Below are 20167 nucleotides of genomic sequence, written 5' to 3'. Positions count from 1 at the left end.
GTAAAGTATTTAAACATTTAACAAGATGAAGAAAGGTTCCCTAACGCCTTTTAGAATCTAGACATTCAAATCAATAAATAAACTGTCAGGAAAATTTTTCCCTTTCTCCATTCTATCATTTTGTTTTTCTGTTGGTTTTCCTCTTTTTCGTGTGTTTTTTCCCATTGAGCCTGATTCGTCTTTTTCTTTAGATTATGTGGTCTGAGCATGCTGATGGGATGTTATGTTTGCCTGAGGTTAATGCTTGCATGGTTTGTTGGACATCTCAAGTTCAGCTTATTGAGGCATCGCACGTGAAGACAAATCGTGGCAGTGAGCTAATAAAGAAGTTTCGCTACTTTGTTTTTTCTGATTTCTAAGTGCAGTTTTATATTGGTTCTTTCTTACTTTTCTTTAATTCTTTTGCTGATTGTGGATTTGTCTATTTTAGGGTGTTAAGGTGACTGCACTTGCAATTGATGAGAATATTGATCGTGTTAGCAATCTACTTGTGCCGTTTAAGAAGTATCGCATTTCAAGAGCCCGTGTTTATGAGACACCTAACTCTTCTTTGAGCGTTGGTTCTTATCGCTTTTATTGGATTTTCACTGATGAAATTGTGATTGATGAAGTGATCAAAATTGAACCTCTAAAGCTCCCATGTTATTTTTGGTTGCACTCTATTGCTTCATGCGACATTGTTGTTGACATAGAAAATTTCATAGGTAACTCTATGTTTTGTTGGGTTGTTTTTCTCCCGTTCTTGATTTTCTTGTGCCTATACATTTGTTTTTCTCTGAATTTATCTTTTTTGAGGATTCATAGATGTCATGGGAATTATTTTGTGTGCCTTTCCTGCTAGAGAAATATTTTTTAAAGAAGGGCCGTCTGTCGCGCGTGACTATGTTATTGTTAACTATGAGTAAGTGTTGGCTTTTCTTCCTCCTCGGTTTATTGAGTGTATCTTTCGTATTTGGATTAATAATGAGTTTTCTTTGTATGTTTTTCTGTGTTAAGGCTTAGACCTATTATTTTGATCCTCTGGAATGAGTTCGAAGCTGTAGAAGGGACTGATACAATGGCTAATATTGCACAAAATCCGGTTTTGATAAGTGTCCATCTTAGGGTGACTACAGATAACTGTAAACTTCTTTATGTTATAAATAGCTTTTCCTCTGTTTTGTTCATACAGGTTTTTTTTTATTTAAAATCTGGTTTTGGCTAAGCTTTGTTCTCTGGATCCCTTAATCCTTTTTTTAGATTTATCATTATCAACTCAGTCTTCATCTGTAATATTAGTTTCACCAATTGTGCAAGAAGCTGGGAACCTTCGAGCATGGTCTGCTGCTTTTGTTTTCTTAAATTTTTTCCTTATTTGTTGTTCTCTATTTATCTTTCTTCTTTTTTACTATTACTTCGCCTTAATAAATTACTATAATTTGTTTAGGTTTCAAGCTAATAGCTCGGAGCTCACACGAATGGTCCACGAGAGGAGTTATGCTAATCCATGTGTATTGCTCCCTCCAGTTGCTTCTAGCCATATAAGTCAGATCTCATTCATTGCTCAGGCAACGAAGTTTGTGAGTTTGCTATTATGTTCTTGCTAGAATCATAATCTTTCCCTGTAAACTATTTTCATCTCCACCTTGAGTATCCCCTACTTTTTCCCCTTGCTGTGTATGTTAATCACCATAGGACATTGGTACTGCTTGGATAAAAGGCACTGTTTCTCTTGAGTATAGGATGGGTAGACTGTGATATCTAGCCTGTCCAGATTGTTATCTTCCTAATGATTTTTCTTTGAACTAGGGTATTATGTGCCGCTATTGCAGCCGAGACATTTATACTTTCCCTAGGTATGATGTTCTTATGGTAGTCTCGGTTATATTTTTTGACTTGTTCGTATGATTTTTTATTATATGTAGTTGTTTCTTGAGGTCTCTTTGGTTAGCTAAATTGCTTATGTCTTTGTAATGTAAGGGCTTGTGTGACTCTTGCTATCAAGGATGACACTAGTTCACTCAATGCAATAGCCATAGGGGACGAGGCCGAGAGATTGATAGGTATCAATTCTTACCGTTTATATCAGGCTGATCAAGAAGTACTGCTATTCTTCTTGGTGTATATATAGTTTTAAAGTGTAATGTTGTTTGCTGGATTTTTTGCTATGGCAATGAGTCATTGGTTTCAATTTATCGACAGAATGTGCATCTCGCTGATCGTGTGATGAGTGCGCTTAAGGGAGGAGTAATGTTATTCTATGTTAAGCATTCGAATCATGCTGTAAGGACTACGAAGGGTGCTCGCTATACAATTGTCACTTCCTATGATGTCAATGAAACTGAAGCGAATGCTGCCAAATTCTCTTTAGATCTTGGTGTATGCTTCCCTTGTTTGCTTTTGGATGTATGGATTATAGGCTATGTTATATCGAACTCTCTTTGGCTATTATAGCTAGGCCAACTCATGCTGGATTTGTACTTTCATTGGTTGTTTGGTTCGTGGCTGCACATTTGGATCTTAATCTATGCTATGTTTCTTATGGCCTAGCTGTTATTTAGGCCATGTTTTCGTTCATTTTCTATTTTGTTATTAGAGAATTTGGATCTCTTGCAGTAAAAAAGGATTGGTGTAATCAGGCAAAATGTAGCATTTTTTGGTTATCTTGATATTTTTTATGGATTTTGATCCCCAAGCAATTTATTTGTTTGCAGAGAAAGCAATGGCAGCAAATAAGATTCTCAGCTATCCACTAATTAATATTTCCCTGATAAGTCAAATAGAAAACGCAAACTATTAAGCTGTGACAAATTAACTGGTTAACAAACTTCAGGAAGCTAAATTGATTGACTTAGGTTTCCTAATAAAGAATCAAGGAGAAAAGAGGTCAAATATAATCCTTTTCATATATTTTTCCCAGAAAAGAAACTATTGGGCTGAAGGAGATAAGTTGCCGAAAGAAGGTTTAAGGAGATAAACTGATCAGTTTAAGTTCATAAGAAAGCATTAGAGAAAAACAAGAACACCTATGACCATGCAGAATTTTGTTTGTCCTGCAAGAAATGGTCAACTATGTATTAAGCAAAAAAGTAAGAAATCTGAACGGCCTGGTACTTATTGTCCATCTTATACAGGTACTGCATCCTGAATCTCTTGCAGTTAGGCAACTTTTTCCTGTAAAGCAATTTGCTCTTTACTGAATGCTGCATCTATGTCCCCTTCTTTTGGTTACTAAGTCATTTAATAGCCTGGAACATGAACTTCAGTTTGTACTTACCTGCTGCTACTTTTGTTTTTTGCCTCTAATGTTGTAGGCTATTGTATCTGGTCCAGAAGATATTGTTAGGCTATCAACAGCTCTTTTTTACTTTTTTCTTCTTATCTAGATCATACGTTGCAGTTATTTGTAAAAACTAGAATCCTACAGATTCATCTCCTCCTTTCTTTTGCCTCAAGGATATACTTATCCTCCCTAGAATACTGGTATGTCTTTGTTCATTCTCTATTGAGTATGAATGAAAATATCTCTGTTATTACCATCTTTGTAGTCAACCACATGTATTTGAAGTTATTGCATATATTCTATGCATATTTTGTCTGATTGTGTCTGGCCACATTGTTTCCTGTTTTGCTTGTTTCATGTTATTTGAAATTTTCTTTGGTTGTTCTATGCCGTGATGCTCTACCAATGAGCCCCTAATGTTTGCGTTTTCACTATTTTGCATCTATACTTCTAACTAGGTTGTTCTGTTTGGAGTTTTACATGGCACATCTGATTTTCTTCTTCTTTTTTTTAAGCCATTTAGTAGTTAAACAATCTATTTGTCCGTTATGAGATATGCCATGCTAAACCTTTTTCTTGCTTTGCTTAGCCATGATAATGTCCTTGATGAGTGTGTGTGTTTCTAGACATGAGGTTACTTGTTTGACAACTTATTATTTTTCTGTTCTCACATGCATTTCTCGTCCTTTTTCCCCAGTCAGAGAACTCTTGATAGCTCAAGTGATCTTGAGGTCCTACATATACTTGCCTTTTATCATCCTCTTGTTCTTTTTCAATCAATTGAAGACTGTCAGGTATTGTTGAGTAGAAATATGCTTGTTTACCTTTTTCTACAGTTGGCTATTTCTGACTAGATGCATTAGTTCATTTCTTTCATTTCATGCCTTAGGCTCAACTGATGTTGTGTTTGTTTGAGTGTTACTTGCCTAGTTGGCTTTTTCCTTGTTCTGTTTGGGTAGAAATGTTTCTGTTTATGCATTTATTTACTAACTGTTTAGCTCAAAATAGCTAGCCTTTAATATTTTAGCTTAATACATGAAATACTGTAATGCATTTTTTTTCATGAACTGCAATACCGTTAGATGTATGCATTATGCTAATATGCCAACAAAGAAAAAGGATGAGTTGCTGCAGCGCAAACGGTAGCGGTATGCTAGAAAGAAGGCAAGTAATGTGCATACTACTGAGCAATCTAGCTATTCATCTATGCCAGAAGAACAGAACAATAGAATTTGCCAACATAGGAGAGAGTTATATGCTATGAAAAAAATGAAAAAGGTTGCATCACCTGAGGCTTCTACTCCTATATGCAACGTTCCCAAAGTTAGCAGTTGCCGAAAAGCCTATAGCTCCTCTGCTAGGAAGTCTTCGTTAGAACAAAGGCAGAATGGTTCAGTACCTGAGCCATGTAATTCTGCAACACATCCCATTCCTAACAATAATGAATTAGCTGATCTGTTTGGTAGCATAGCGACGAAGCTCCAGTCATCATCATCTTCGTTGCCTTCATCTGCTGTGCCATTTTCTTTAACTACTTTGACTTTATGTGCCTGAAGGTTTGATGCTCAGTTCAAACTATGTTTCTTAGCAAGCATGTGTTTACTTATTTGAATTCCTCTTTTATAACTATTTTTAGTTCTTATGAGGTTTTCTGATAAACTTGTTATGCTAGTTCATAATAACTCCCTGGTAGAAGAAGGAACTTGCATCATCAACGTTGAGCCATCTGATTCCTCTAAATATAGCGGCAACCAATAGATTCTTGTTGACACACGACTCGAGAACAGAGGTTAGTTGTAGTATATATTTTAATCTAGTTGTGCTTTAAAATGCTACAGGTCATATTGTTTTTCCTCTTTTTCCCTTAAATTGATAAATATATGGTTTGGTATGCTATTAGGTAAGCGACGAAGGACCAAAAAAAGCAGTTTTTCTCGCTTGAAACAGATTCTAATTGAAACATTGGTCCTCCCTATGGTGCTCGGCGATTCCATTTGGGACCTCCAAACTTTTGCTGTTCAGGCGGTGAGATTTCTGTTGTTCATCCTGTGATACCTTATGGCCTTTTCCGCCTCTATTTTGGTATAGATGAGGAATGTGTTCATTTTCGCAAGAATGTCCGCACGTATAATAAAAATCTTGGCTTTACCACGTTTGCTGAAAAGTACGATAAGGATTTGACCAGGAATACTCAGGGGGTTTACACTTTTCGTGTACAAGGCCAAATTTATCATCTTCTGAATAGTCTAGTACCAAATGACCAACCTCCTACTGGAATCCATCTATACTTTTATGATCAAAAGAAGGAATTGTCGCAGAGGCTTAACACTTGTCCAAGATTATGTGAGAGCACTCTTAAGCTCCTGATGGGTATTCTTGAACAGAATCCTTACACCAAGGTTTTCAAGGCATTAGGAGAGCTTCCTAATCTGGATGGCCATAGTATATTTCTTAATTCCAATCCAGGCCTTGATCAACGTCTATATAAATATGCCAACGTCTTCAGAAGTTGCTGCGATATGGGCAGAGACTGATAATGAAACCTTAGAGAAGGGCGCCCACATACAAGTTATACTCATGCAAATATAAGCCATAGAATCTAACACTATTTTGCATGCTACGATTCTCTGCAATATCCGTTGTTGTTCCCCCGAAGTGAATCTGGCTGGCACTATGGTATTCCAAGAAACACCACTGCTAATAAAAGGAAAAGTGAAGAAACTGATAATGGTAATCTTGCTGATGTTACTCAAATAGGAAATGCCATTGATCTTATTCAAATGGAAAATGAAGGTATCTTTATCTCTGATGGTCGTTTTTCGTTTTGTTCTCTTATATTCATTTTTTCCCTATGGTTATCCTCCTTGTATGTGTTTTACTATGATATTCTGCCTCACTTTCCATCTTTCTTTTGTGCTTTTTCCCTTCCTGTGCTTTTGAGCTAGCAGCTTTTCCCCCTTCCACAAGGGAAGAATTTTGTCAATTTCTGCTTATTTCTTTCACTGCCGCTCTTGCTTATTGTTATTTGCTATTTTAAGCTTTTCCTTGTGTCTTGTTTGAAACTCTCTTAAACTTGTCCTGCCAATCTATATTTTCTTTGATGGCTAATTGGTTTTTAAAAATATTGAGGTTCTTAGCTTTTGTTTTTCATGTTTAGCTGCTGAGGAGGGAAAGAAAAAACGTGAAACTATTTCTGCTCGAGAGTATTTTTGCTACAAATTGCAAATTAGAGATGATGACAGACCAATGCTCCTGCACACAAGAAGACTGTTGCAGTAGTTTGCCGTAGATATTTATGTTAAGATTGAGACCTCTAGACTTGAATTCCATAGGACAAAACAAAAAGAGATTAGGACTGAAATTCTTAAAGGTGTAACTGATAGTTTCTCTTCTAGTCAGACTGAAGGCAGTAAGGTTGGTCGACGAGTTTATCTTCCATTTTCCTTTATTAGTGGTCCAAGGGACATGAGGCTGCAGAGATATGGTAAGCCTGACATATTCATTACAATGACTTGCAATAGGATGTGGAAAGAAATACAGGACAACCTAAATATGGAGAAGAGGCTCAAGATAGACCTGATTTAGTTTCAAGAAAAGTTGGAATTATTAAAAGCTAAAATTACAAAAATGAAAATATTCGGTGAAGTGGCTGCCTGTGTGTATATGATTGAGTTTCAAAAGGGAGGACTTCCTCATGCTCATATGTTGATTATTCTAAAGCCAGAATACAAGCCCCTCAATCATGAAGCTTATGACATGATAGTTTTAGCTGAAATACTAGATCCTGCTAAGCAGTAGCATTTACACTTTCTGGTTATGAAACACATGATGCATGGTCCATGTGGTTCATTAAAAAAAGATAATGTTTGTATGAAAGATGGATTGTACAAGAACCATTATCCAAATAGTTTCAGTGACTACACAACTTATACAGAGGATGGTTATCCTCACTATAGGAGAAGGATGGATGGTCGTTGTGTTAGAGTAAGGAATCATTTGTTGGATAATAGGTGGGTTGTCCCATACAATCCATGTCTTCTAGCATTGTTTGACTGCCATTTGAATGTGGAAATCTGTTCCATTGTTAAATTAGTTAAGTATTTTGTACAAATATGTTTATAAAGGGCATGATCGTGTGAGCTTTTATCTCCATTCTGAGAATACCTTTGAAGATGTTGATGAGATTTTAGACTACCAGTCTGGGCAATGGGTCGCCGCTGCAGAGGCTTTTTGGCATATATTCCGATTTGCTTTAAACGAAATGACCCCAAGCATCTATACATTACAGGTTCATCTGCCTGGAGAGCAAATGTTTTCTTTTCACAGAAAAACCAATCTTGCTGATTTGGTTGCTAATGTTGACTTCTCAAAACTGATGCTGATAGAGATCTTTTATATGAATCAGACAAATAAATATGCTAAAAAACTCAAGCTCCTTTATAAACATTTTCCTGAGTTTTTTGTATGAAAACTAGCCAAGAAGCATTGGTCTTGAAGAAACGGCAAAAAGTCGTTGGAAGATTGGTGACAGTTAGCCTAGCAGAAGGAGAGAGGTATTTCTTGAAGATGCTTTTGTCCTGTGTCTCTGCCCCTACTTCGTTCGACCACTTGCTGACTATTAATGGCATCCGTATGAATTCCTACAGAGAAACTGCTTTCCAGGTAGGGCTGTTACAATCCGATACATGTATCGAAGACACCCTTGATGAGGCTACTACTTTCAAATGCCTTCTTCGCTCATAAGCTTAGTTACATTGATGCTAACTTTCTACTCCCCATCAAATCCCAAACACCTGTGGGAAAGGTATGAGACTGAACTATCAAGGGATTATCAAAAAAATAGTTCACTCACTGGATATACTTCTGATTACATCAAAATGCTGGTTCTTGAGTAGATCAGTAAGTCTTTGGAACAAATGGGTAAAAGTATAAATGATTTTCACTTGGTTTCTGATTACCTTGGTGTTACATTGGATCAACGGATTACAAAAGAAATTGAAATTGAAAGAAGTGTTCAGTTCATAGAGGAGGATCTACTAATGTTTTCAAGGTTTAATGCAGGTCAGAAATTTGCCTATTACTCTATCATGACACAGGTTTTCTCGACAAAAGGCTAATATTTTTTCATCGACGGGCCTGATGGGACAGGGAAAACTTTCCTTTATCGATCAATCCTTGCTACATTACGTTCTCAAGGCTATATAGCCATTATTGTAGCATCGTCCAGTGTTGCTGCCTCTATTCTTCCTGGTGGGAGGATTGCACATTCACGCTTTAAGATCCCTCTTGATATATCTAGAACTAAGCCTTCCAAGTTAGTAAGCAAATCTCTACTGCTAAATTGCTTATAGAGGCCAAACTTATATTGTGGGATGAAGCTTCAATGGCTAAGATGGAAACAATCGAAGCATTTGATATGCTTCTTAAAGATATAATGGAATGCAATGATCCTTTTGGTGGCAAGGTGGTGGTTTTTGGAGGTGACTTCAAGTAGACTCTACCTATGATTCAAGATGCAACAAGAGATGTTTTAGTACAGTCAAATTTTGTCAACTCACCTCTCTGGATTTCTTTGTAGAAACTTACTTTAACTGAAAATATGAGGGCTATTATGGATCGTGCTTTCTCTGAATTCTTGATGCGAATAGGTGAGGGTCGTGAACCAGAAGACGAAGATGGCAAAATATCTTTGTGTAAGGATATGATGATCCCTTATGATGGAAAGGAAGCCTCTCTTAACAGGGTAAACATATTTGTTCTGTATAGTGTTACTTTATCAGTTGGATATGTGATAGTTTACTTTTTAGTTTTCTTCATTATTTTGTTCTCACTTTGTGTTTTAATCACTAGGTTAATAGAATCTGTTTTTGGTGACCTAAACGTGTATTCTTCAGATCCATATCAGATGATTGATAGGTGTATTCTATCAGCAACAAATAAAGCTATCGATGATGTTAACCAAATCATTATTGATAGGTTTCCTAGAGATCCGCATATTTATATAAGCTTTGATAGAACTCTAAATGAAAAAGATCAAGGAGACTATGAAGACTTTCTCAATTCTTTAAATCCAAAGGGGTTACTACCTCATAAGTTGATCTTGAAGGAGAACTATCCAATTATTCTTCTCAGAAACTTAAACCCAATGAAAGGCCTTTGTAATGGTACTAGACTTATATGTAGAGAGCTGCGGCACAACACATATTTGTGCAGAAATCACAGTGGGTCAGCACTGCGGTAAAAGAGTCTTCTTGCCAAAGATTCCTCTTCAAACTTCTAACAGCGAAAAAAATGGCATCCCCTTTAAGAGAACTCAATTTCCTGTCAAATTATGTTTCGTAATGTTGATTAACAAGTCTCAGGGGCAGACTCTGGATTATGTAGAGATTTACTTGCGTGAACCTGTTTTCTCTCACGGACAGTTATAGGTTGCCCTTTTTCGTGCAAAAAGTTTATCTGCAGTTAAAGTGCTAATAATGCCAGCAACGTATCTAGACGTAGTCACTGATTGCAAAATTAGGAATGTGGTCTTTCATGAAGTTCTTGAATTAGCTAGACAGTAGCATTTATTTCTGGTTTTTTTTTTCATTTGTCATTTTATTCCCTTAAATGCTCTATTTCTGGTTTGTGTTTTCTTCTTCAATTATATTACCATATTGTCTCATCGATAGTAAATTAAAACTTTTCCTTTTTTTATAAGATGGTGAATCTGCTTTGCATTGCTAATATCAAACTAGAAATAAGAGGATGGTCAGCTCACGTTACTATTCAGGAAAAAATGCACGTTGCTTCTTCGTAAAAGTCTCCCACAAGATACCAAAAATTTGTTTTTGCTGATAAACAGGTATAAACCACACTGTGTAATGCGTTATTTGGCCTATCCTTTTCTTAACTAGGTTGCCACATGGAGTTGACATGTTTTTTTGAATGTGATATCAGGGATCAAGAGTTGAGGGAATTATGTTTAATGCTACTATTGAAAAGATGGGGCCAACACTCCATGTTTTTAAGAAGTATCTGATATTAAATGCTGATGTTAGAGAAATTGAGAAACAGTATCAAACGAATGGTCTTACGATGCAATGAGTAACAAGTACACAAATTATTGTCGAGGAGCTGAATGAATAGGGAAGCAGTGTTTTGCCATCCGAGTTTGATCCTATAAGCTTTAAAGACTTAGCCAGTTATGCTGATTCAAAGTCTCAAACTATTGGTCAGTATAAATTCTGCTTCTAATCAGTTGTAGTGTAATCAATACCAGAACTTTGATTTAAAAATCTAACTGCTTACTTCTTTACAACGTTTATCAGATTTTATGGGCGTAGTGGTTGACTCAATGCCTGTAGTTCCAATTAAAAAGGATTCGCAGCAGTCTTATCTAACAAATATTTCTTGCTGTCATTTTGAATGTTAGGGTGGTCCCTACTGTGCTATCTCTGTGGAATACATTTGTTGAGAATGAAGGAAAACTGCTCACAGATCACCGCAACAAGTATCCGGTTCTTATATGCTGCAGGCTTAAAGTTGTCACATATAATAGTACATCTTTAATCCGTTCTGTTGATCATCAGATACTATTGTTTATTGATTAAACTCACATTATTGTAATGGTTGTAACAGGAATATCATTCTCAACAAGAAATGACTCAGTCATTGTTGTTGATCCCCCTGTTAGAAATGCTAGAAGCCTAAAAAATTGGTAATCATTAATGTCCAAATGCACATTTATGTTCCCAATCGATACTTTTCCTCTGATTATTTATTTGGTCTACTCTCTATTATTATATATGCATAGGGCATCAAGAAATGAAAAGGACTTACTTGCTCTCCGCCATGATAAATCATACAATAACCAGTCTCCTAAAATATTCTATGGGCCTCAACAAAAACTAACTGTTATAGGAGGTGTTTTGCCAACTGAAAAGGTAAGCTCCAGTTGTCTTTTATTGAATAAGTTTCCATTTTATTCTACTGCCCACTATAAATCAAGTAACAATATTCTCATCCTAAAAGGTTACATGGGTGAAGTGCATATTCTCTTTTGAGCACATACCGCAAAAGTATTTGTATATGGCATGTGTAAAGTGCTGTCGTCTAACTTTAGTTGACTATGTATGTACATATGTTTGCAACCATTGCAATGAAAAGCAATCTGCTCAGCCAAGGAAAGATATTTATTACAGTTTCTGAATTTCTCTTACCCTATTGAATGTCTTGCATAAATATTCATTTTTCCCCCACATGTTTATTGCAGATGCCATTTTGATATTGACCTTATTGATCACACTGACATGATTACGGCATCAATTTTTGGTGAACAAGCTGAGACATTGCTTGGATTTACTACTTTACAAGCAATGGATTACTTCAACAGGGTTTAAATGCACAACTTCTTTACTTGTTTAAGGCCTTGTATACGTAAAAGCTAAGCAAAATATATATTTATATATCAATCCGTGCCATGTCTTTGTTCTGACTTCTGCGAACTTTTTTTTTGGCTTGATAGAATGAAAACCTACCTTTAGCTGGGCTCCATCAAGAATTGAAGAGTAAAATGTTCATAGTGCAGCTTAAACTTGGAAGCACAAGAAACGATGGATCATATTAGTGCTACACTGTTATGTATTATTTTGAAGAAAATGCTGAGACTACCTCTGCTGAGAATCAGTTGCAGCTTGGTTCAAAAGCTGGGACTGGTGGGCTTCCTGAAGCTCTAATTTTGATGTAGATACGATACTTTTGCTATAGTTACTTCCATGTATAAAATACCTAATTTCACTATCCCTATAATTTTCTTTTGCAAGCAATGAAAGCTACCTTCAAAACAGCAATGAACAAGCTCCTTCTTGTGTTGCTTTAACTCCATGTATGTATTTCGTACTCTTTTGTATACTAACTTACTTTCTTTAAATAAATGGTTTGACTGTCGAATTATTTTTTGCAGAGAAAGAAGAATTGCCATATAAAACATGCCGTTGTCTTCTAAGCAGTTTTGATGAATCTGAGGAAGCTACTTCAAAGAAGTAGCGCAAAAAATAGTTGACAATTGGCGATTGCTGTTAAGCAAGCTCTTATTTGCTCTTAAAACTACTGTTATTAAGCTCATCATACTGAGGACTAAATTGCTCCATCGAAATATTCCTATCGTATAGCCTCTGGTTAATTGTGTTACATCATTAATGATAATTTACAAACTGCTAGCTTTTCTTGCCTAGCTATGGGAGTGGCTTAATCTTTTCTTTTGTCAATGCATTCTGGAAGGCCCTAAACCATTTATTGTTTCCAGGATTTTGTACACCAAGATGCAGTTACTGCTACCTTTTACTCCACTGTAGTGTAGCAGTGTAGATGTCCATTAATTTCATCAGAAGCGCGCTTTGTTCTTTCCTACCTTGATAGATATAACCATTTGCGTAATTAATGTTGCTCCACTCTTAGAATTTCCAGCTGTGTTCTGTATAGGTTTGACAGTTTGTTCCTTCTCCAGTTAATTTACAGGTCTAGCACCATAAAGCTGGGCACATCTGCTACCATTTACAATAGCCATTCATTACACCTCTGAAACTTTATTCCTTAGTGCTTCCATTCACCTACCATATTTACTCCCTTCTTGCTATTCCATGATTAAAGCCAGAAAGCTTTCCCCCAGCATATAAGGACATACAAATGTCTGTATAGCTGCACATTGCAAACTCAAATTTCTCTAGCATTACTACAGCTCTTATTGTAGATCACCTCTTAGCATTTTTTCCAAGCACTTTCTTCCTATTGTGCTTCTCGACTTGCCAATGACTACACCAAAAAATCCATTCAAGAAATGGCTAGCCATTCCCCAAGACAACAAGACCAGGTTCTTTCTCTGCACTTTTATCAAAACAAAGATCCATGCTGCAACAATGGTTGAAAATCTAGGAGAGCAGATCATATGTTATATCAAGAAAAATTTCCTTGCAACTTATACACAAATACTAAGACACACAGGAGAGCCATCTTTATATTCTTTTCACTCCATTACCCAATGGTTGCAGAACATAATTGTTGGGTGTGGGTCAGCCCATTTGTGAGCCAACCCAAAACACAAGCAATGCTTGAGGGTTTCTCAAGCTTAAATAGAAAAGTGAGCAGTCGTAGGTCAGATTCTGGCTTTGGGTCTTGCGCGAGAAAAAGTCAGCCGCCACTTTTGAGTGAAACGAAAAGAGAGAAATAGCAGAGAAAGAGAAATAACTTCAAGGCCTCAATTGGAAGGCGATTTGAAGTCCGATTGAGACGAAATTTTACACACGGGATCCTCTCATCAGGCTCTACTCATCTATCAATTCAGATTTCGGATTTTCTTTTCGTTTGGTAACATTTTTCCAAACCCACTTTTTTGACAGTTATAGTTTTGGGGGGTGATTTTATAGCAGATTTATTTGGTTGATATTGGTGCTATTATTGTCATCCGAATATTTTGGATAGACCTATGTATTCCCATTATTGTGATAGTGGAAATTTTTTGACTGGATTAGATCCCGTGATTTTTTTCAATTTGAGTTTTTCATTTAAAAATCTTGATGTCCTGTGCCTTTATTTTTCTTTGCATTTTATTATCACTATTGGTATTATTATTTGGTGATTTGATTTATTTCTATTTTAACTGGTACTTGGGGAAAGAGAAGTTTATCCTGAGCTAACTCTGATATTGTGTGCCTGTACTGGTACTCTTTTCCTAACAAGTGGTATCAGAGCAGTCAGGCTGGACTGCTCAGTTGTACTAGTTAAAAATGGATGATTCGGATAGCAGTTGTATGATAAAATTAAATGCAACTAATTATTCGATTTGGAAGTCTAGAATGGAAGATTACTTGTATTGTAGAGATTTGTTTGAATCTGTTCTAGGGGATAAATGTAGACCAAATGATATGAGTGATGAAAAACGGGTTAATATGCACAGAAAAACTGTTGGCAATATTAGAAAATGGATTGGTCAAAGTATTTTTCAATATTTTGCTAATGACACTAGAACTGATATATTATGAAAAAAGTTTGAGAGTATGTACAGGTTTGAACAGGGCTAGTTGTTTGAAGCAGATTACTCGAATGAGATATAAGAATGGGGAAGATATGACTGAACACTTGAGTAATTTTCAGGGATTGATAAACCAGGCAACTACGTTAAATTTGAAATTGGATGATGAAGTACAGACTTTATTATTATTCAGTTCACTACCACATAGTTGGGAAACTATGGTGGTCTTCGTCAGTAATTCAGCTCCAAATGGTGTGTTGACCATGGCTATCGCAAAAGAGGCCGTGATGAATGAAGAGTTCAGGAGGAAGGAACAAGGAATTGTTTATGAGTCCCAGACCCTGGTGACAGAAAAGAAAGAAAGAAGAGGGAGAAGCAAAAGTAGAGGACCCCACAACAGGAATGACAAATCCAGAGGTAGGTCTGAGTTACGAAAAAATGTTGCATGCTATTATTGTAAAAAGAATGGGCATTATATGAAGAAGTGCAGAATTTTAAAACGGGATCAATCTGAGAAAAAGGATAAGGCGAAAGAAAAAGATGATGAGGACACTACAGCAATTGTAGCAGCTTATGTTGATATGTTTGCGTTCTGTGATGATGGTCAGGTGAATATTATTCATTATGATAGTATTTGGGTAGTTGATTTGGGTGCATCTTACCATGTTACTCCTCAGAGGCATTTCTTCTCAACCTACACCGAAGGAGATTTTGGATATGTTAGGATGGAAAATGAGGTCTCATGCAAAGTTGTTGGCATGGGAGACATATATTTGGATACAGATACCGGGTGCCAGCTGATATTAAAAAATGTTCGACATGTCCCTGATATTCGCCTTAATTTTATCTCTACAGAAAAACTTGACGATGAGAGTTACCATAACTTGCAAGGTGGAGGCAAATGAAAACTCAGCAAAGAAAATCTCGTTGTTGCTAGAGGAAAGAAACAGAGTACCCTCTACTTGATGCAAGCCAAGTTGGGGAAGAGAGAAGTCAATGCAATTCGTGATTCATCAATTGACCTGTGGCATAGATGACTTGAGCACATGGGTGAAAAGGGGATTCAGACACTTGTTCGTAAACAACTCCTACCTGAAGTTAGAGATAATGCACTTAAACCTTGTGTTGACTGCATTTATGGGAAACCACACAGAGTTGCATTCAAAAATTTTCTTCCATCTAGAAAATTGAATTCGTTAGAATTGGTGCACACTGATGTTTGCTATATGAAAGATAAGTCTCTTGGTAGTGCTATTTATTTTATAACTTTTATTGATGATTTTGCTAGAAAGATTTGGTGTTGTGCTTTAAAATCCAAAGATTAGATTTTGGATGTGTTTAAGATTTTCACAGCAAAGTTGAAAGAGAGACTGGCAAGCAGTTACAGTGTGTTCGTGTTGATAATAGTGGTGAGTATAGGGGACCATTTGAAATCTATTTCAAGTCCCATAGAATCAGATTGGAGAAAACTATACCAAAAACTCCTCAAGAGAATGGAGTAGCAGAGAGGATGAACAAATCCATCACTAAGCGGGTCAGATGTATGCTCTCTAATGCTAAATTGTCAAAACCCTTTTGGGGTGAGGCAATGAGAACTGCAGTCGATTTGATCAATCTTTCTCCATCAGTTCCTCTAGATGGTGATATCCCAGAGAGGGTATGGATGGGAAAAGATGTGTCCTTTAAACACTTGAGAGTTTTTAGTTGTCGGACATTTATTCATATTCCCAAAGATGAAATGTCAAAACTTGATATAAAATTAAAACAGTGTATTTTCTTGGGTTATGGACATGAAGATTTTGGTTATAGGTTGTATGATCCTATTGAGAAGAATGTGATCAGGAGTAGAGATGTTGTCTTCTTTGAAGATCAAACCATTAAAGACATTGATAAAGGTGATAATTCAAAATCTTTAGATGACATTCCTGTTAGCTCAAATTCAAATCCAAATCCAATTTCAGTACCTGTTGATTTAATTAAGGGAGAGCTGAGACGGAGAGAGAGAGAGGATATTAATGATGTTGATAATCCTACTGCTGATGAACCTGAGCATGAGGCGCCACATACTCCACCACCGCCACTACAAGATGAGATTAGGAGATCTACCAGAGAGAAAAGACCTTCTAGTAGATATAATCCTCATGAATATGTGCTGTTAACAGATGGAGGAGAGCCTGAGTCATACTATGAGCTTTTAGAGCATGAGAACAAAGAAAACTGATTGCGAGCCATGCAAGAGGAGATGGTGTCCCTAATGAGAATCATACTTATGACTTAGTGAAACTGTCTAAGAGTAAGAGAGTTCTGAAGAATAAATAGGTCTATAGGTTGAAGGCTCAGGAGCCCAGCTCACAATCAAAGTACAAAACAAAATTAGTTGTGAAGGGATTTAGTCAAAAGAAGGATATAGATTTTGAAGAAATCTACTCTCATATGGTAAAAATGTCATCAATTCGAGTTGTTCTTGGTATTGCAGCCAGTTTGAATTTAGAGATCGAACAACTTGATGTGAAGACAGCCTTCTTGCATGGCGACTTGGGAGAGGAGATCTACATGGAGCAACCGGAGGGGTTCAAAGAAAGTGGTAAGGAAAATCTTGTATGCCGTCTCTAGAAGAGCTTGTATGGGTTGAAACAAGCACCGAAATAGTGGTATAAGAAGTTTGACTTCTTCATGACATACCATGAGTACCACAGGACTACATCTGATCACTGTGTTTATGTGAAAAATTTTTCACATGGTGATTTTATTATTCTCTTGCTATGTGTTGATGACATGTTGATTGTTGGTCATGATACTATAAAAATTGACAGGTTGAAAAAGAAGTTAAGTAAATCCTTTGCAATAAAGGATTTAGGTCCGGCTAGACAAATATTGGGGATCAAAATCTCACGTGACAGGCAAAATGGGAAGCTCTGGTTGTCTCAAGAAAAATACATTGAGAAAGTGCTCAGCAGGTTTAACATGAGCAATGCTAAGGAAGTCTCAACTCCACTTGCAGGTCATTTTAAATTGAATATCAAACAGTGTCCTACAAGTGAGAAAGATAAAGAAGACATGAAGAAGGTTCCTTATGTTTCGGCTGTTGGTAACTTGATGTATGCTATGGTTTGCACCAGGCCAGATATTGCTCATGCAGTTGGAGTAATCAGTCGGTATCTCTCTAATCCTGGTAAGGAGCATTGGAATGCTGTCAAATGGATTCTCAGGTATCTCAAGGGAACTTCTAGATTATGTCTATGTTTCGGCAATGGTAAAACTATGCTAGATGGATACACTGATGCAGATATGACAGGTGATCTTGATAATAGAAAGTCCACATTTGGATACCTAATGATCTTTGCAGGGGGAGCAGTGTCATGACAAAATAAGTTACAGAAGTGTATCGCCTTTTCCAGTACGAAAGCAGAGTATATTGCAACCACTGAAGCATGCAAGGAGATTCTTTGGTTGCAGAAATTCCTTCAGGAGTTGGGTATAAAACAAGAGAAATATAATCTTTATTGTGACAGTCAGAGTGCTATTCATTTGTGTAAGAACTCCACATTTCACTGTCGATCCAAACACATTGATGTGAAATATCATTGGATTCGGGAAGTACTAGATTCCAAGTTGTTGACACTTGAGAAAGTACATATAATTGATAATGGTGCTGACATGTTCACCAAAGCATTGTCTAAGGAGAAACTTTTGTTTTGCAAATAAGAAGTAGGTTTGGTGGAACCCCCCAAATGAGCTGGAGGGGGAGATTGTTGGGTGTGGGCCAGCCCATTTGTGGGCCAACCAAAACACAAGCAATGCTTGAGGGTTTCTCAAGCTTAAATAGAAAAGTGAGCAGCCGTAGGTCAGATTCTGGCTTCGGGTCTTGCGCGAGAAAAAGTCAGCCGCCACTTTTGAGTGCGATGAAAAGAGAGAAATAGCAGAGAGAGAAATAACTTCAAAGCCTCAATTGAAAGGTGATTTGAAGTCCGATTGAGACGAAATTTTACACACGGGATCCTCTCATCAAATTCTACTCATCTACCAATTCAGATTTGGAATTTTCTCTTCGTTTGGAAACACCTTTCCAAATCTACTTCTTTGACAGTTATAGTTTTGGGGGTGATTTTATAGTAGATTTGTTTGGTTGATATTGGTGCTATTATTGTCATCCGAATATTTCAGATAGACCTGTGTATTTCTATTATTGTGATAGTGGAGAGTTTTTGACTGGACTAGGTCCCGTGATTTTTCCCAATTTGGATTTTTCACGTAAAAATCTTGGTGTCCTGTGCTTTTATTTTTCTTTGCATTTTATTATCACTATTAGTATTATTACTTGGTGATTTGGTTTATTCCTATTTTAACTGGTATTTGGGGAAAGAGAAATTTATCTTGGGCTAACTCTGATATTGTGTGCCTGTACTGGTACCCCTTTCCCATAATCAACCTTTCACCTGAAGCTTTTATAGCTAGTGGTATACTCTTTTTTTTTTTTTCAAATCAAACAGAAACATACGCTTACTAGTCTCGAACAAAGAACTTCAATGGGATCCATAGAGCAAATTGAAATAAAAACAGTGGCTAAAATACATAAAGATGGGTTTGGATTTTAAACATTCTGAATACTCAAAAAACTCTCTCAACAAGCATTTAAAACTTCACTTGCAACTAATAAACTTTTTGAACTCAAAATTGTAGCAGACAGTTGAAAAAGCATCAACTCTGCTGTGGCATTGATTCCCCCAGACAATCTCTAGAGCCTCGTGCATCTTGATCCAAAGTCCAAATGTTGGGAGATAACACGCCAAATTCATACAATTCTCCGAAGACAGTAATGACCCATGCAGCATCAAAGGCAAGATAGCGCCCTACACCATCTCTGGCATGGTTAAGACGTTCCTTAATTTCACTAATGCCTCTGGGTTTTTCCGATGGATCTTTTGCCAGAGAACAAGTGCTTGGGTTTTAGAGAAGGAATGACTCTGTCAACCTCTCCACGCCGAGCATCCTTGTTCCTCTTCTTTACAGATTTCTTAGCCAGCTTCACAACCTTAACCTTTTGAGCAGAGTCCTTGAAACCCTCTCCTAGGGCCACTTCATTTGGTGGACGTGACCTTGACCGAGATCTAGACCTCAAGCGCAGCTTCTTGCTAGGTTGATCATTGTCTACATCCATGGCATCTTCTCCTCTTTCAGGTGATCTCTCCCTCTTACGACCTCTGGACTTACTACGAGCTCTATTAATCGCCAAACTAGGATCAAGTCCAAGAGATGATAACTGTCTTCCCATTCTTTCAGAAGTGAACTGTCTCTCTTTGTCAAATTTTCGGGGAACAATTGGTCGGCTCTCTGCAGTACTTTTTTTCATCCTATGCTGTTGAATGAGAAAGCTTTTCTTTTTCCTGATCTCAGCTAGGGCTTCTTGTTCTTCTGCAGTCAACTCAGCACCATCCATCTCAAAATCATCATTAGCCTCCTGTTCCTGCCGAATACCTTCCTCACGCTCCAATTCCTCAAGCCTCTGTAAAATATCAGGATCAATGAAATCATAGACATTGTGCCCATCCATAATTTCAAGCATTATATCGTCTTTCCATTCATCATTTGCAAGGATATAGTGCTTTCTTAAGCTAGCAGAGTATACATCTACACCACCATTCTCATCCTCCAGAACTAGTGGTATACTCATATCTTAAATCTTCTATATTTATTGCTTCAAGTGTCCTTCCTGCCTCACGCTATAGCCTTGTCTATAGATACAACCATCGCTTCCTTTGAAAGCATACCAGTAGGGCGACCATGGTGTTTTGTTCTTTTTTGTTCAAATAGAACCAAACAGGTTGGTAAATAAAAAAAAATCTGTTTCTCGATTATTTGTTTCTCACTTAATAAATTTGACTCTCTCGATTTTTCCT

The 20167-nt window shown here is 37.0% G+C and overlaps 2 protein-coding genes across 2 annotated transcripts; one reads left to right on the top strand and one right to left on the bottom strand.

Annotated features, from left to right (window-relative positions):
* Positions 1 to 194: 194 nt before the first annotated feature.
* LOC140004719 (replication protein A 70 kDa DNA-binding subunit B-like) lies at positions 195 to 1438 on the top strand. The gene is made up of 6 exons (XM_072044861.1): positions 195 to 341; positions 431 to 704; positions 805 to 901; positions 997 to 1121; positions 1240 to 1331; positions 1427 to 1438. Exons 1-6 carry the CDS (start codon positions 195 to 197, stop codon positions 1436 to 1438), a joined length of 747 nt encoding a protein of 248 aa, XP_071900962.1.
* A 17723-nt stretch (positions 1439 to 19161) lies between these two features.
* On the bottom strand, positions 19162 to 19941 carry LOC113739090 (nucleolar GTP-binding protein 1-like). Its single transcript, XM_027266335.1, has one exon. It carries the CDS (start codon positions 19939 to 19941, stop codon positions 19162 to 19164), a length of 780 nt encoding a protein of 259 aa, XP_027122136.1.
* Positions 19942 to 20167: the final 226 nt, after the last annotated feature.

Source organism: Coffea arabica, chromosome 4c (assembly GCF_036785885.1).
Source record: "Coffea arabica cultivar ET-39 chromosome 4c, Coffea Arabica ET-39 HiFi, whole genome shotgun sequence".
NCBI classification, from domain to species: Eukaryota; Viridiplantae; Streptophyta; class Magnoliopsida; order Gentianales; family Rubiaceae; genus Coffea; species Coffea arabica.
The sequence above is the reverse complement of the archived record's forward strand: the minus strand, read 5'-3'. Positions and strand labels throughout refer to the sequence as shown.

Bases quoted from the DNA above. Each gene is read 5' to 3' on its own strand.
- LOC113739090 (XM_027266335.1), bottom strand. From the start codon at position 19,941: ATGAGTATACCACTAGTTCTGGAGGATGAGAATGGTGGTGTAGATGTA.
- LOC140004719 (XM_072044861.1), top strand. From the start codon at position 195: ATGTGGTCTGAGCATGCTGATGGGATGTTATGTTTGCCTGAGGTTAAT. The intron at 902-996 runs GTAAGTGTTGGC...TTCTGTGTTAAG, and splicing joins TATGTTATTGTTAACTATGA to GCTTAGACCTATTATTTTGA. The intron at 1,122-1,239 runs GTAAACTTCTTT...TCCTTTTTTTAG, and splicing joins TAGGGTGACTACAGATAACT to ATTTATCATTATCAACTCAG.